At 49.4% G+C, this 15,672-nt stretch overlaps 1 protein-coding gene across 3 annotated transcripts in view; it reads left to right on the top strand.

Moving 5' to 3' along the window:
* Positions 1-15,672, top strand: part of SYMPK (symplekin) — a 35,806-nt gene that overhangs the window by 11,581 nt on the left and 8,553 nt on the right. For all 3 annotated transcript variants that reach the window (XM_029202387.1, XM_029202397.1, XM_029202409.1), the window contains exons 9-19: positions 204-443; positions 3,837-3,991; positions 6,117-6,267; positions 7,689-7,893; positions 8,758-8,908; positions 9,865-10,100; positions 11,176-11,257; positions 11,457-11,570; positions 12,602-12,749; positions 13,755-13,915; positions 15,446-15,554. In XM_029202387.1, the coding sequence (XP_029058220.1) occupies positions 204-443; positions 3,837-3,991; positions 6,117-6,267; positions 7,689-7,893; positions 8,758-8,908; positions 9,865-10,100; positions 11,176-11,257; positions 11,457-11,570; positions 12,602-12,749; positions 13,755-13,915; positions 15,446-15,554 (1,752 nt within the window). The remainder of the gene's footprint in view (positions 1-203; positions 444-3,836; positions 3,992-6,116; positions 6,268-7,688; positions 7,894-8,757; positions 8,909-9,864; positions 10,101-11,175; positions 11,258-11,456; positions 11,571-12,601; positions 12,750-13,754; positions 13,916-15,445; positions 15,555-15,672) is intronic.

Below are 15,672 nucleotides of genomic sequence, written 5' to 3'. Positions count from 1 at the left end.
GGTTGACTAATACTGAAGGAGACCTCTCAAGGGTTTTGCGTATCAGCTTGTACAGGGGGAAGGCCATACATTAGATCTGAGAGCGAAAGAACTTTTCTAGGAGATGTCCGCCACCACTGCCCAAGATGGGGCTTGGGAAGTGAGGGTGGTAGGACCCCATGAGCTCTGTCCACAGCGCGAAGTTCTTGCTACTTTCCTCACAGCCAACCTGCCCCCAACGCTGGCCAAATCTCAGGTGAGCAGTGTGCGTAAGAACCTCAAGTTGCACCTGTTGAGTGTGCTGAAGCACCCAGCCTCCTTGGAGTTCCAGGCTCAGATCACCACCCTGCTGGTAGACCTGGGCACACCTCAGACTGAGATCGCCCGCAACATGCCCAGCAGCAAGGATGCCCGCAAGCGGCCCCGAGACGACTCAGATTCCACACTCAAGAAGATGAAGCTTGGTGAGCTGAGGAGCTGAATCAGTCCTGGCAGGAGGTGGTGGTGGGGACTGACCACATTCAAAATGTCTAATTATTTACAGGAAACTGTAAGCTAAATTTACATTATAAATTATGTTGTATAAATATGGTGACATATGATAAGTGATATCAAAGTAAAATTACTGAAGAATGTAATACACTTACAAGTAATTATGAGTTACTTAAGTTATACAGGAAGGAATAAAATGAAAATAGTCTCTCTTTCATCCCTCACCCCAAAAGTAACCACTCCACAAGTATTAACACTTAGATTTTCTTTCAGAAATGCCTTATATGTGTTATATGTGTAGAGTTCTCCTTTCCTGTGTTTCATTTATAAATCAAGTCTCTTTTTGAAGTAATTTTTTTTTTTTTTTTTTTTGTCTGTGCCATGTGGCATGTAGGATCTTCGTTCCGAAACCAGGGATCGAACCCACACGCCCTGCAGTGGAATTGCGGAGTCTTAACCACTGGACCACCAGGGAAGTCCCTGAAGTAATTTTTTAATGGTTGTATTATTTATCAATAGTGTTGACCATGGCAACCTTCCTTACTGTAAAAAAAAAATTTTTTTTAAGTGCTCGTTTGTTTCTAGAACATTTATGAAAGAATCGAGTTTTGGATTTCCCTGGCAGTCCAGTGGTTGAGACTCCATGCTTCCACTGCAGGGGGTGTAGGTTCGATCCCTGGTCAGGGAATTGGGATCCCATGATGCAGCCAAAAAAAAAAAAAAAAAAATCAAGTTTTGTTTTCGTTTTTTTTTTTTTTTTTCATTTTGAAAAATAACTTATTTTGATATAAGGAGTGAGGTAGGGATCTATTTTTCTCCCCCTAATTAAGCACACAAAGCAGAGCGTTCTGTACCTTATACGTTTAGGAATTATCTTGGAGTTGTTTCTATATGTGCACGTGGAGATCTGCTGCATCCTTGTAATGGTGGCATAATAGTCTATAGGGTACATGGACCACTTTAACCAGTCCCCCAGTTGGTGGACATTTCATTTGTGTCCATTTTTATAAAGTATGAAGGTTGCTGTAGTGCACAGTCTTGCATGCGTGTCAAGTCATGAGACAAGTTCCCAGTAGTGGGATTGATGGGGCAGAGAGCTTATACATTTATTTTTTGCCAACCAATTTTATTTTTCTATTACTTTAAACTTTTCATTTTGAAATAATTTCGAACTTGCAGATAAGTTACAAGAATAATACCAAACACTCCTGTGTACCCTTCACAAGGTGGGGATCACACATTCCATTTAGTTGTCACATGCCTTGAGTCTCCCAAATCATTTCCTCAGCCTTCTTCTTCTGTTTCATGACCTTGACGTTGTGAAGAGTCCGGGGCAGCTGTTTGGTAGAATGTCCCTCCTCTTGGGTTTGTCTGCTCTTGCCTCCTGATAGGATTCAGGTTCTGCACTTTTGGCACGAACACTGCAGAAGTGATGCCCCGACCTCCTCTGTGTGTTGTGAGGAGGCACATGATGTCAGTTTGTCTCATCGTTGGTGATGGGAATTTGATCTCTTGGTCGAAGTGATGACCGCCGGGTTTCTCTAGTGTAAAGTACCCTTTTTCCCTTTATAAACAATAAGCTGAGAAGAGATACTTAAAACTATGTAAAATACTAGTTCTGCTTCAAACTTTGTGTGGTTTTGGCATCCATTAATGATTGTTGCCTGCATCTATTATTACTGTAATGGTTATAAAAAGGTTTCTTTCTACATTTATTACTTGGCATTTTGCTATAAGGAAGAGCTTTCTTTTCTTCTTCCTACTTTATTATTAGTGTGGACTTCTGGATTCTTATTTATTCTCTGGGTTATAATCCATTATTGTTGTTATTCATTTTGTTACTCAAATTGCCTTATATTTAGTAGCAGGAGCCTTTGAGCTGGCTCCTATGTCCCTTTAATGTGTCCTGTAAGTTCTTTTGAGCATTTCTTACTTTCTGGCATAACAAGGTGTTCTAGACTCATCATGTACTTTCCTTACCCCAGCCTTCAATCAGCCATTTCTCTAAGGAGCCCTGGTTTCTTTCCTTTTCTTTCTTTCTTTTTTTTTTTTTTCTGGTTTCTTTTAAGTAGAGAATAGTTTCAGAAACCAAGATCTGAGCCGTGGATGTGTCCCTTACTGCTGGGTGCATTTAAATTCTTTTTTTTGGGCCGCACTGTGAGGCATGCGGGATCCCAGTTGCCCGACCAGGGATCGAACCCACGTCCCCTGCAGTGGAAGCTCAGAGTCCTAACCACTGGCCTGCCAGGGAGGTCCCTAAATTCTTGATAGCAGTTTTCCAAAAAATCGCACCAGCGTATACAACCCCAGCAGTGTGCGAGTGCCAGTTAACCCGTTCTTACCAGCCCTGGACATTTGTTAACTCTCTGGGTATAAATGGTATCCTAGGTCTCAGCTTGCTTTTTTGCATATGTTGGAGTCAGGCTGCATGTTGTTTTACATTTATTAGCTACTTGTATTTCTGTGAAGTGCCCGTTCTATTGTGTTGGTCAGCTTTTTGTAACTGAATTGTATGTGCCCTTAGTTAATGCAGGGTATCAACTCTTTGTTACATGTGTCACAAACTTGAAGAGACTGCATAACATATCATCATATTTTTGCCTTAATCTACTTAAATCATTACTCTATTGAACATTCCAGCTTTTCCACTCTTATAAATACAGCTTCAAGGAACGTCTTTGCACACAAAGCCCCTTGAGCTAGAACCGCTGTGCTTGTAGTCACCCAGCCTGTTATTGATAGAAGCTGTGTGCCATATCTCTGTACAGTCAGTGTTGCAGTGAATTCTCTGTACATCTTACCTTAGCTATATCTGTAAGTTTTTAGGGTAGATATTTAAAAGTGGAATTGCTGTGTTGAAGAGGTGTGCACATTTAAAATATTGACCTACTATCAAACTGCCCTTCCAAAAGGCGATACCAGTTCACATTTCCACAGTTCACACCCCTATTAACAACTGTCACTACTAACCTTTTTATTTTTTGTCAATCATATAGGCAAATTCGCTGTCTTATTAGGATGTTTTTACATTTTCCTGATTCCTGGTGAGGTTGAGCACTGTTTCAAACTTAGGTGTTTTTAAACAGTAAAGCTCTGTGAACTTATTACTTAACCTTTTTGTCTTTTGGAGCTTAGTGTGATCAGCCAGGCTGGTATGGCTTATTCCCATTTCCCAGATGAAGAGAACTGAGGCCTAGAGAGAGGCAGGTAGTTCCCCAGGGTCATATGGCACAGAGGTCTTCATCTGCTGCACTGCTTCTATTTGCTGAGGCTGCCTGGGGGCAGGGACCAGTGGGGGTGCCTGGGAGGAGGGGAGGGCTGCTGCCCTCTCTAGAGCCATCATCTTGTCTCCTTCTCTATCCCAGAGCCCAACCTGGGGGAAGACGACGAGGACAAGGACTTGGAGCCAGGCCCCTCAGCGACCTCGAAGGCCTCAGCCCAGATCTCAGGCCAGTCAGACACAGATATCACAGCCGAGTTCCTACAGCCTCTGCTGACACCTGACAATGTGGCCAATCTGGTGAGGATGGGGGGGGGGCCATTTCCCACCAGGCAGGGACGAAGGGTCTCTAGTCTTTTCTCTGCCCCTCCGCTCCACACTGCCCACCCTTTCCAGATGACATCAGACCTGAAACACTTTTCTGTTTTCAGTGTTGGGAGGGTGTGGTCCTGTGGGCCTTCCTCACTTTGGATGGACCTCTTCTTGCATGGATCTTTACTCCTTCAGGAGGTTACTTGTCACTGCCCCCCCCATCCCCCTTTGGGTTTTCTGAGTCTCCATCTAGACCCACGCACTCGCACTCTCTCTCCTCTCCTTTGCAGGGAGGGTCTGTTAACTGGAGAGTGAACCCCATGACTTGTTTGCCAAGTGGTGTAGGATTGGCATCGGTGGGGTGGGATGACCAGTGTTTTCTTTGGATTTTCAAAGATGACCTGCTTCAAAGTGAAAGAACCACTGGTTTGAGTTGATGAGGGGAGCTGGAGTGGTGGGGTGTCTCACATCAGTCCTCCGGCTGTAGCAGCACCGAGACCTTTCTGTTGGGTGCTCATGGAGAACAAATACCTCTTCCCATGCTCAACAGCAGTCACCATCAGCTTTCCCTTCTCTCTGCCTAGAGCCTCCAAGGGGCTTAGTTGTTGGGTGATTGGGGTGGCGAGGAGTTTTCTCTCCAGCTCAGATCTCTTTGGTGAGCTCTGGGCCTGGATATGCGACCACCTCCTGCATCTTTCTCTCCTTGGGTGTTTCACAGGCACCTCAGACTTAACATTTCAAAACTAGTGAAATTTCTCCCCCGACTCTTCTACAGGCCCATGGCCCCTCCTGTGTTCTTGGCACACATGCCTTTCGTCCCCACGCCAGAAACTTGGGAGTTAAACTCTTTGCCTCCCCCTCAGCCCGAGTCTTTCCCCTCTTCTCCATTCCCCATGGCCCATGCCCTCTCCAGGCCCACCCTTTTCACACAGAGAACTACCTGCTTGTTCCCTGGCTCTGCCTTCCACTCTCCCTGTGGCAGGCAGAGGCGTCTTTGTAAAGTACAAGTCATGATGCTCCCCTGCTCAGATCCCTGCCAAAGCTTTGTTTCCTTCCAGATAAAACTTAAATTCAACTTGCCTTAGACCCTGTCTGATTTGGCTTCCATTAACTTGTTGTACCTTATCTATCCCTGTCACACTCCGGGAAATTGTCTTTTTCAAATTATCAGCATGAAGTTCATAAGATTCTTTTATTTTTATAATACCTGCTGTCTCTGTAGTAATGTGCCACTTTTTTGTCCCTAATACTGTGTCCTTCCTCTTTTTTTGTTTATTCTTGCTGTAGATTTGGTTGGTTTCAGTCATTTCAAAGGACTGGCTGTTAAGTTTTGTTGATAATCTTTTGTAACCTTTTCTGTTTTATTTCTGCTGTCTTTATTTCTTTCATGTTACTTTCTGTGAGTGTTTTTCCCCAAGGTAAAATGCTTGGCTTATTAATTTTCAGTTTTCTTTTCCAGTGTAAGCATTTAAGGATCTCATTTTCCATCTAAGTACCGTTGTAGCTGTATCTTACACATTTTTATTTGTAGCTATTTCATTATCTTTCTGTTCTGTTATTATTTAAGAGCATGCATTTAAACTTCCAAGCCTGTAGGGAGTTTGAGATTATCTTTTGTTACCAATTCCTGACAGACATGGATGTGCTCTATTAGGATACTGATTTTTTTTTTTTTTTAAGTCAATTTCTGGTTCATATTATACTGTGTCACTGAACCTCCTTCCGCTCACTGGGCAGGGTACCAGCTCTGCTGCCTCTTAGCCTTCCTATACTTGGAATATATTACCCCCCAACCCCTCGCTTGCAAGACTTCACTCTGTGTCACTCTGATTCTGGCCCTTCTCTTAGTTCTCAGCCTGTGTGCCACTGCCCCGGGGAGCCAAAGCCATCCCTGGCACCCTTTACTGTGTCCCGTGGCACCCTTTACTTCTTCTCTCGTGCACCACACTGCATCAGTACTCGTTTTCTCTCTGACTTGTGCAAGAATCTGCGCTCCATGAGAGCAGGCCCAGGTCTGTCCTAGTCACTGCCATTTCGCCAGCATTGGCCTGGGTGTGGAACGAATGTTGAGTCAATAAGTAAGGGAAGGTTCCTTTTCCTGGGCATCTCGCAGGTCCTCATCAGCATGGTGTACCTGCCTGAGGCCATGCCCGCCTCCTTCCAAGCCATCTACACCCCAGTGGAGTCAGCAGGCACTGAAGCCCAGATCAAGCACCTGGCTCGGCTCATGGCCACACAGATGACAGCCGCAGGACTGGGGCCAGGTGAGTGTCACATGGAGCTGACCAGGGCCAGGGGTTGGCACTGTGGCCACTGGGTTCTCCTTAGTGGAAGAGCACCTCTTTGTAGTGCTGCAAATGGAAAATCATGCAATCTTAGGTGTAAATAGTTACAGGTCCCATAGATACAGTGACCACTCAATAGTTTCAGGCCCTGGGCTTTGAAATCCAGCAGACCTGGGTTTGAGGTCTGAGTTGAACGAGACTACCTCAGCCACTTAATAGCTGTGTGTCTTTGGTCAAGTTACTTAACCTCTCTGAGCCCCAGGTGGTTTCCCATTCTAACAGTACTATTGAGGTATAAATTATGTACAGTGAAACACACAGCTCTTAAGTATACACTTTAGTGAGTTTTCACAAAGTGAACACACCAGTGTAGCCATCACCCAGATGGAGAAGGACTGTTACCAGCACTCTGGAAAATTCTTTCTTGCTCCTTTCCAGTCGACACTCAAAGCATCCCCTGTCCAGAGACAACCACTGTGCTGACTTCTGTCTCCACAGATTAGTTTTTTCTAGTTTTGAACTTCTTATAAATGGAATCATAGAGTCTGGCTTATTTTGCTCAGCATAAGGTTTTGTTTTGTTTATAAATTTATTTATTTATGGCTGTGTTGGGTCTTCGTTGCTCTGCGGTGGCTTCTCTTGTTACAGAGCACGGGCTGTAGGCGCACGGGCTTCAGTAGTTGTGGCACGCAGGCTTCAGTAGTTGTGGCTTGCGGGCTCTAGAGTGCAGGCTCAGTAGTTGTGGCGCATGGGCTTAGTTGCTCCGTGGCATGTAGGATCTTCCCGGATGAGGGATCGAACCCGTGTCCCCTGCATTGGCAGGCGGACTCTTAACCACTGCGCCACCAGGGAAGTCCCATCAGCATAAAGTTTTTGAGGTTCATCCATGTTGCTGTGTGAACCAAGAGTTTATTTTTTATTGCTCAGTAGTCTTCATTATGTGAATAGGCCACCGTTTGTTTATCCACACTCCTCTGTCGATGGACCTGTGGATTGTTTATAGTTTTTGGCCATTGTGAATAAAGCTGCTGCGAACATTTGTGTATAGGTGTTTTGATGCACATGTGCCCTCATTTATCTTGAGTTTATACCAGGGAGTGGAATTGTTGAGTCGTGAGTTTGGGTATGTTCAGTGCTATATGAAACTGCTCGTCAGCTTTCCAAAGTGGCAATACCATTCACTACTCCCACCGGCAGTGAGTGGACATTTCTGGTTTGAGTCTCTGTTGTTGTATTGCAAAATGGGAATGAAGAAGGTACCTGCTCCAGAAAGGCATTTTGCAGATTTAAATGAGTTTTGTGTGTACAAGGCTTAGAGTAGAGCCTGTCTCACAGGAGGTCCTTGGGTGGGAGCGGGTGGGTCTGACATGCCAAGAGCCCGTTTGCTGCCTCCCCCTCAGGCGTGGAGCAGACCAAACAGTGCAAGGAGGAGCCCAAGGAGGAGAAGGTGGTGAAGCCGGAGAGTGTCCTGATCAAGCGGCGCCTGTCAGCTCAGGGTCAGGCCATCTCGGTAGTGGGCTCCCTGAGCTCCATGTCCACTCTGGAGGAGGAAGCGCCCCAGGCCAAGAGGAGGCCAGAGCCCATCATCCCCGTCACGCAGCCCCGGTGAGTCCCCTTGCAGGTGCTGGTGCAGGACTAGAGGCCTGGTTCTTGGTGTGTGTGTGACAGACAAAGACAGATAAACAGAGATCGGTCTGGATGAGGGTCTGTCTGATTCCAGAGTCAATGCCCTAACCACTAAGGCTTAGCTGTTGTTTTCTTTTAGAAAAAACACCCCTTACTTATATCTAAAATTGGGATGGGATGATAGTATCTCTCTCTAAGGATGAGGGAGAACTAAACGAGTTCACAGTGATGGTTAGATGATTAAATCAGGTAACTCTTGGGGTGGACAGGGATCATGATGTAGAAACCGCTGAGCATGATCCTAGCGCGTAGGGAGAGCTGCTGGTTGCTGCCGTCATCGTCCTCATCATTACCTGCCTGAAAGACCACAGAATCCAGCCAGTCCCTGCCCTGTCCCCAGCCAAGGCTTGCTAACAAGGCCCTGCCTGATCTGCTGCCCCTCCAAGCTCTCCATTCCCCTTCCTCCCTCCTCCAGTCACACCAGCCTCTTGGTATTTCTTGAACAGCCAAGCAGGTTCCCACTTGAAGGCCTTTGCACCTCCTGTTCCCTCTGCCTGGAAAGCTCCTCCTCCAGATATTTGTGGATCTTATTCCCTCGCTTCACTCAGATCTCCAGTCACACGTTGCTTGCTGCTTATAGAGGCCTTCCCTGAGATGCTGTTTACAAAACCGAAATAGCATCCTCTTCCTTCCCATTACCCTGCGCCCTGCCGTGCCTCAGAGTCACAGGGGAGCTGGAGAGACAGTGTGGGGGGTGTCTTTGTATGTATGGCCTGGGGTGGGCCTGGGCTCCAGAAAGGGTGTTCCGAGTCACCGTGTCCCTGTCCCTACTCTCCCATGTAGGCTGGCAGGCGCCGGCGGGCGCAAAAAAATCTTCCGTCTGAGTGATGTGCTGAAGCCCCTGACCGACGCCCAGGTTGAGGCCATGAAGCTGGGCGCTGTGAAGCGGATCCTGCGGGCTGAGAAGGCCGTGGCCTGCAGCGGGGCAGCCCAGGTGTGCCTCTGTACCCCCCAGCCCATCCTTCCAGTCCCTCTCCCCAAGAGTCTACCTCACATCCCAGCAGAGAGACAGGCCCCGGGGTCAACCTCCCTGGCTCCAGATTCCAGCTCTGCCGTTCACTGGCCACTTCTCCAAGCCTTACTCTGTCGTCCCATAAAACGAAGAGATAGCAGCTCCACACAAGTGACAAGGAGGAGGAAATGTGTGGACACGCATGCGCTCTCACTCAGCACAGGGCGGCTGCAAGGAAGAGCCCTGCGAGTGCGGGCTGCCATGATGCTCTTTCTTCCTTGTGATTGACAGTATTCTTGTTCGTTAGCTTCAGAAACACTTACACACCTGCTTTAAATCCTGATTCTGCCACTTCCTGGGATTGTAACCTCAGTCTAGCGACTTTTTCCCTATTTTTTTGAAGTTTATTTTTAATTAACCAAATAGTATATGAACGTATTCTCTCTGTTAAAAAAATATTTCCAGGCCACAGAGGGCCTGTAAGTCTCCTTTGGCCCGCACTGCATGCCATCCCCTCCACAGAGGCGACCAATGTACAAATGAAGGGAATCCTTCAAGATCTTTTTCTGTGTACCTAAGTATGTAGATATTACTCCTAGAAATTTAGATATTTATATTTTAGATACATTTTAGATATTTAGATATATTTTAGATATTTGTAATTTCATATATTTACAATTTAGATATTACTCCTACAAATTTTAGCGATTACTTCTAGTTTTATTCCGTGATGATTACCTTTTTTCTCCCTTTTCATTTTTTTTTCTTCCATACAAATGAGACCTACCGAGAATAAGGTTCTTCACCTTTCCTTCCTCACTTAACACCGGGTCTGTGCTGGGGGTCCCTGAGGCTGGGCGGGAGTAGTTGCAGGGTACCATCGTGGGGTGCCTGGGATTGCCCACCCCCACACCAACACAGACCCTTGCTCGCGTCAGGTGCGCATAAAGATCCTGGCCAGCCTGGTGACTCAGTTTGACTCGGGCCTGAAGGCCGAGGTCCTGTCCTTCATCCTGGAAGACGTGCGGGCCCGCCTGGACCTGGCCTTTGCCTGGCTCTACCAGGAGTACAACACCTACCTAGCAGCTGGTGCCACGGGCACCCTGGACAAGTATGAGGACTGCCTCATCCGCCTGCTCTCCGGCCTTCAGGAGAAGCCAGACCAGAAGGATGGGTGAGGGGGATGGCCCTGCACCCTCCTGTCCCCAAGAGTCCCCCCACCTGTGTCCTGCCTTTTCTTTCTAGTTTCTGACCACTTCTGTCTTCATCGGCGCCCGATTCAATCCTCCATGCGCCCATCCCAAGTCCCCCTTCTCTCCCCACTCTCCCCACACGCAGACAATGTCACCTCACTGTAGGCTCTGGGTCACGCGCCCTGGGCTTGTTTCCCAGCTCTGCTGCTTGCTCTGACTGACCTGTGTCACTCAGTTCTGTGCCTCCGTTTTCTCATATAATACAGAATAAATAACAGTGCCTGCTTCAGAGTCTTGTTCTGGGGGTTGACTTCTCACCATCCCCATCTCTTGCCTGAATCAGTTCTGTGGCTTCCTCCTTGTCCTTGACCTCCAGTTTATCCATTCTCCACACAGCAGCGCAGGTGACATTTTATAATGTAAATACTGTCTTGTTATTCCCCACTAAAAACCTTCAGTTGTCCTCCAGATAAAATGCAACTTTCTTACTATGTTTTATGAGACCTTGTGTAATCCAATCCCTACCAACTTCTTTAGCCTCCTTTCTTACCTCTCTGCTTTTCCCTGCCCCCAAACTTTAGCCGCACTGGCTGGCCTTCAGTCTTCTGTTCCTCAAACATGATGAGTTCAGGGCTTGGCACTTACTGTTCTCTCTACCTGGAATGCTGTCCCCCTACTCCTTGCATGGCTGGCTCTTCCTCATCTGCCAGCATTGACTAAAGTTTCCTCTCAAAGCAGCCTTTCGTGGTCAGCATGTCTAAAATAGCAACACCCTTTCCCAGCCCCCATCATTCCCTCCCATTGCTGTATTAAACAAGCTAGAAATCCCCATTTGACAAAGGGGAGAAACTGAGTTTCAGAGAGGCAGTTTCTGCCCAAGACACCCACCTGGCAGCGTTTGAACCCTGCTCTGTTGCCTCCAGAGCTTGTACCCAGGGGGTTGAGCGAGCTCTCTGTGAGGGGGGCGCCCTGCCAGCTGTGAGCTGCGATCAGCAGGACAGGGAAACCAGGGGGCCCCTTCTCTGCAGCCGTTCACTGTCCCTCCCTCTCTGGAAGGATCTTCACCAAGGTTGTACTGGAGGCGCCGCTGATCACTGAGAGTGCCCTGGAGGTGATTCGCAAGTACTGTGAGGATGAGGTGAGGACGGGCGGCAGATCTCCCTGCATCCCCAACATTGTGGTGCGGGCAGGAGCCCGACTTGTTGCAGCCTGTGGCGGGGGGTTCTGTGAGGGACCAGTAGCTTTTGTCTAGGACCAGATCTGACTGAAGCAAGGGAGACACCCCAAAGGTACACCGTGGGTGCCTTCAGCTCTGGTTCCCTTCCTTCCTGCTGCAGAGTCGCACCTACCTGGGCATGTCCACTCTTCGAGACCTGATCTTCAAGCGCCCGTCCCGCCAGTTCCAGTACCTGCATGTTCTGCTAGACCTCAGCTCCCATGAGAAGGACAAGGTGATCCCCCGTCGCCCTTTGCTGGGTTACATTCAGTCCTTCCTCTGTCCCAAGTAACCAGCCCAGTCTTTTCCACATTCCCCTGAAAGTTTCTGGGCCTAATGTCCTTCTTGCAACAATTTTTTGGTGGTGGTGGTGGTTTTTCCATTTACGATGGCACGAGGCTGCTTAGAATATACACACATATACACTCACCGCCTCCCAGGAAGGACAGTCCCATTTTCGCTCTTATTCCACCCGTGTTGGTGCGCCCCTCTCAAGGCCTGGTGGTGTGCTGGGACCTGAGGGAGCGCTGACCAGGAGGGGAGCCATTGTGGCCCACACAGTGCGTTCAGTGCCAGGAGTGGAGTAGGGTGTGCGGTGGCGGAACCCTGGAGGCTGAGGAAGGGAGGTGGTCTAAGGAAGGCTTCTGGAGGAGGGGTCATGTGAGCCAAGACCTGAAATATGAGTAGACGGGTGTGCCCTGGACGGAGGGAACAGCGTGTGTGCATGTGTGTGATTGAGACGACCCTTGGTCCACCCTGCTCCAGCCTCCTGCCAGCTCCTTTCTGATGTCTTGTGTCCATTCATTCAGCAGACCCTCACTGCACACCCTGGCTCAGCCCTGTGGTGCTTTTGGGGACAAATCACTGCCCCAGACCAGGCCCTGTCCTCATGGCTCCCAGCAGGGATGTCTGAGTGAAATAGGATACAGCCAGTGACAGGCACGCCAGGCGGTGGGAACCTTTTGTGCCAGGTCTCAAAGCCAGGGAGAACGCTGTTACTTTTGAGGAACTGAGGAAAACTTCTGGTTGAAGTAAAGCAAGCAAGGCAAGAACGATAAGAGGTGGGGCTGGGCAGGTAGATGGTGAGGTGGTGCAGGGCCCTGAGGTGGGCCAGGAAACCTCTCTTCCAAGCCGGTGACCAGTCTTGGGCACAGGTAAGTCAGCCCAGCTGGGCCTCTCTCAGACTTCGGCTTGTTTTCACACTGGTGCTGCCAAGCTCAGAACAACTGTCTTCCCCTCCACCATCTTCCCCCACTCTCTCCTCAGGTGCGTTCCCAGGCCTTGCTATTCATCAAGCGCATGTACGAGAAGGAACAGCTACGAGAGTATGTGGAGAAGTTTGCCCTCAACTACCTACAGCTCTTGGTCCACCCCAACCCGCCATCTGTGCTCTTTGGAGCCGACAAGGACACAGGTTTGGTGCAGGTTCTTCAGAGGTGTATTGAGCACCCGCTGTGTCTCAGGCTCTGGGCTGGATCTTGGGGACAGAGCTGGATCTAAGCTGAGCCCTGCCCAGCCTGCTAGAGAAGACAGCCAGACAGTAATAACCAGAACGAGCAGGCTTCAGGTGGTGAAACTAGGAGTCTGTGGAAGCCCAGAGGGAGCGCCTGACCCAGCGTGAGGGGTCAGGGAGAGCATCCTGAAGGAGGAGACAGCTGGGCTGAAAGCCGAGGACAAGGAGAGCTAGACACTGATGGGGCTCCAGGAAAGGCCAGGCAGGATCATCACAGGCCAATTTGCTCGGCAAAGCTCTGGGTCCTCCAGAATTGCAGACAGGGAGACCCGGGCCCCAGGGGAAGGGACCATTAAATTGGAAGGTTCAGGCTGTGGCAGGAAGCACAGGGCCTTCGAGGAGCACAGGAGCCCTGGTGCAGCCTGGGTGCCAGGAAGGCTTCCCCGGAGAGGTACTGGCTATGTGAAACCCAGAGGAGGAGGTACAGAAAGAGGAGTTGGGCAGCAGTGTTCTAGGCATCGGAGCAGCACGTGCAAAGGTTCCAAAGTGGGGGCCCTGGGGGACTGTCAAAAGTAGGGTGTAACCAGAGCACACAACCCCAGAGGCAAGGCCACCCTGAACAGGACCTGGCAGGTGGAGCAAGGTGAGGAGCTGGGGGTTTATCCTGAGGGCATAGGACAGTCGTGGGAGCACTGAGCAGGGGAGGGACAGGGTCAGAACTTGGAAAGATCTCTCTCATCGCCTTGTGGATTGGTGGTCAGAGGAGACCAGATGGGAATTTAATGCAGAGACTTCTGAAAGGGGAGCAGTCCTGGTTCCACCCCATTTCCCAGATGATTGGCTTCCTGCCCAAACAATTTGCTTCCCAGGCCCAGCTCCCTTATGTGCCTGTCCCCCAAGAAGAGCCAGATGCTGGGGGTGGGAGGGGAGTGGGGCCGCCCTGATCTTCACCCCCTGCCCTATTAGAGGTGGCAGCGCCCTGGACTGAGGAGACAGTAAAGCAGTGTTTGTACCTCTACCTGGCCCTCCTGCCTCAGAACCACAAGCTGATCCATGAGCTGGCAGCCGTGTATACTGAGGCCATCGCTGACATCAAGAGGACAGTGCTGAGGGTCATCGAACAGCCGGTGAGGCCCCTGAGCCCACCAGGCTCTGCCCACCCATGGGTGGGGCTCAATCCCCAACTCCAGCCCTTCCCCTGGTATATTCTCCTTGTGTGTGCTGAGCACTAAGGGTTGTCACCCCAGGCTGAGCAGCTGTGTCACTTGCGGGTAGTCCACACTTCCATCTGCTCCTGAGAAGACAGCAGGGTAACCCTGCAGTTAAGAGCCTAGAGTTGGATGGACCTAGGTTCACATTCCGCCTCTCACTTTCTCACTGCGTAAACTTGCAGCCTTCAGTAAAAACGGGGAAGATAATTCAGTCCCCCAAGCTTGTTGGAGGGATTCCGTGACCTCATGCATGTAAATATCTGTGTCACTGTTATCATTTATGAGCTGTCCTTCCCCTGCCTTGCTGACAGAAATCTTTAGTTGTCATTGCCTAAGTCCGTCCTGCTCCTCTCTGGAACCCCAGGGTCACCCACAAGAGAAGCATCTCAGTTACAGACTGGCCCCTAAAATTCAGAATGTCTGCCGTTCCGATTTGTAGCTGGGTTTGAAACTACTTTTTCATATTTCTGTCCCTGACATTTTATTACTGAGAATTTCCAACATAAACAAAAGGAGAAAGTGTGGTACATTAATTCCCACATACCCACCCCCCAGATTCAACAGTGTCTTTACCTGTAATGTGGGGGCAATAGGCTCGGTGTGAGGAAGAAGCAGATTCTTCTCCCCATTCTCAAGGTGAGCCCACCAGACTCTGAGCTCTTCGAGGGCAAAGACTGGCAGTTCCACTTGGAATTGTAAAGATTTATGGGGCAGAGGAAGGCATGAACCCTTGAAGCCTGGCCCTCTGCTCCCTGTGTTTGGCGTTTGTGGTGGGTTGGGGGAAAGCCTGCAGAAGCAGCAGTAGGTCTGAGCCCTGATCTGAGCACGCAGCCAAGCCAGGGCCGTGGCAGTCACAGAGGTGGATGGGCAGGGTGCCTACAGAAGCCAGAAAAGTCTTCACCAAGGAACTGAAGGACATGTTGGGCATTAAAGCTCAGGTTAAGTCAGAGATGGCAGAGAGAAGGCACGGTCTGCCTAGAAGGGCAGCATGGGTGAAGGCTCAGGAGCTGCAGGAAGCCTGCGTCTGTGTGAGATTGAGTGGAAGAGACGGAGATGCTTCTGCCCAACCCTCCCTCCCCTTCCCCCCACTTCTGTGAACGCTGTCACCAATACTTTTTTCCCCTGTTTTATTGAGATATAATTGACATATAACATTATCTTAGTTTAAGGTATACAACATAGTGATTTGATATATGTATATATGGGGAAATGATTATTACAATAAGTTTGATTTACATCCATCACCTCACAGAATTAACGATTTTTTTCTAATGAGAATTTTTAAGATCTACTCTCTCTGTCACCACTTCTTACTCCCAAGTCCCAGCATCCACCCTGCCCCTGACACCTGGGCCTCCCTGAGCTCTCACCCTGGGCCCCTCATCGTCCTCACATCACCTAGCCCCTTCCCTGGGCCTTCCCTGTCATCCCTCTCTCTACATCTAGATCCGAGGAATGGGCATGAACTCGCCCGAGCTGCTCCTGCTGGTGGAAAACTGTCCCAAGGGGGCAGAGACACTGGTCACACGTTGTCTGCACAGCCTCACGGACAAAGGTGCCCCCTGGGACCCTACCTTTCATCCTTTTCTTCCATTGCCCAGGTCTTCCCCATTTCCCCTTCCCCGGGCCTGGGGATCAGAGCTGCTGGGTCCCCAGATGCTTGGCCCTCTTGT

Source organism: Monodon monoceros, unplaced genomic scaffold, assembly GCF_005190385.1.
Source record: "Monodon monoceros isolate NGI ecotype Baffin Bay Population unplaced genomic scaffold, NGI_Narwhal_1 Super_Scaffold_10, whole genome shotgun sequence".
NCBI classification, from domain to species: Eukaryota; Metazoa; Chordata; class Mammalia; order Artiodactyla; family Monodontidae; genus Monodon; species Monodon monoceros.
The sequence above is the reverse complement of the archived record's forward strand: the minus strand, read 5'-3'. Positions and strand labels throughout refer to the sequence as shown.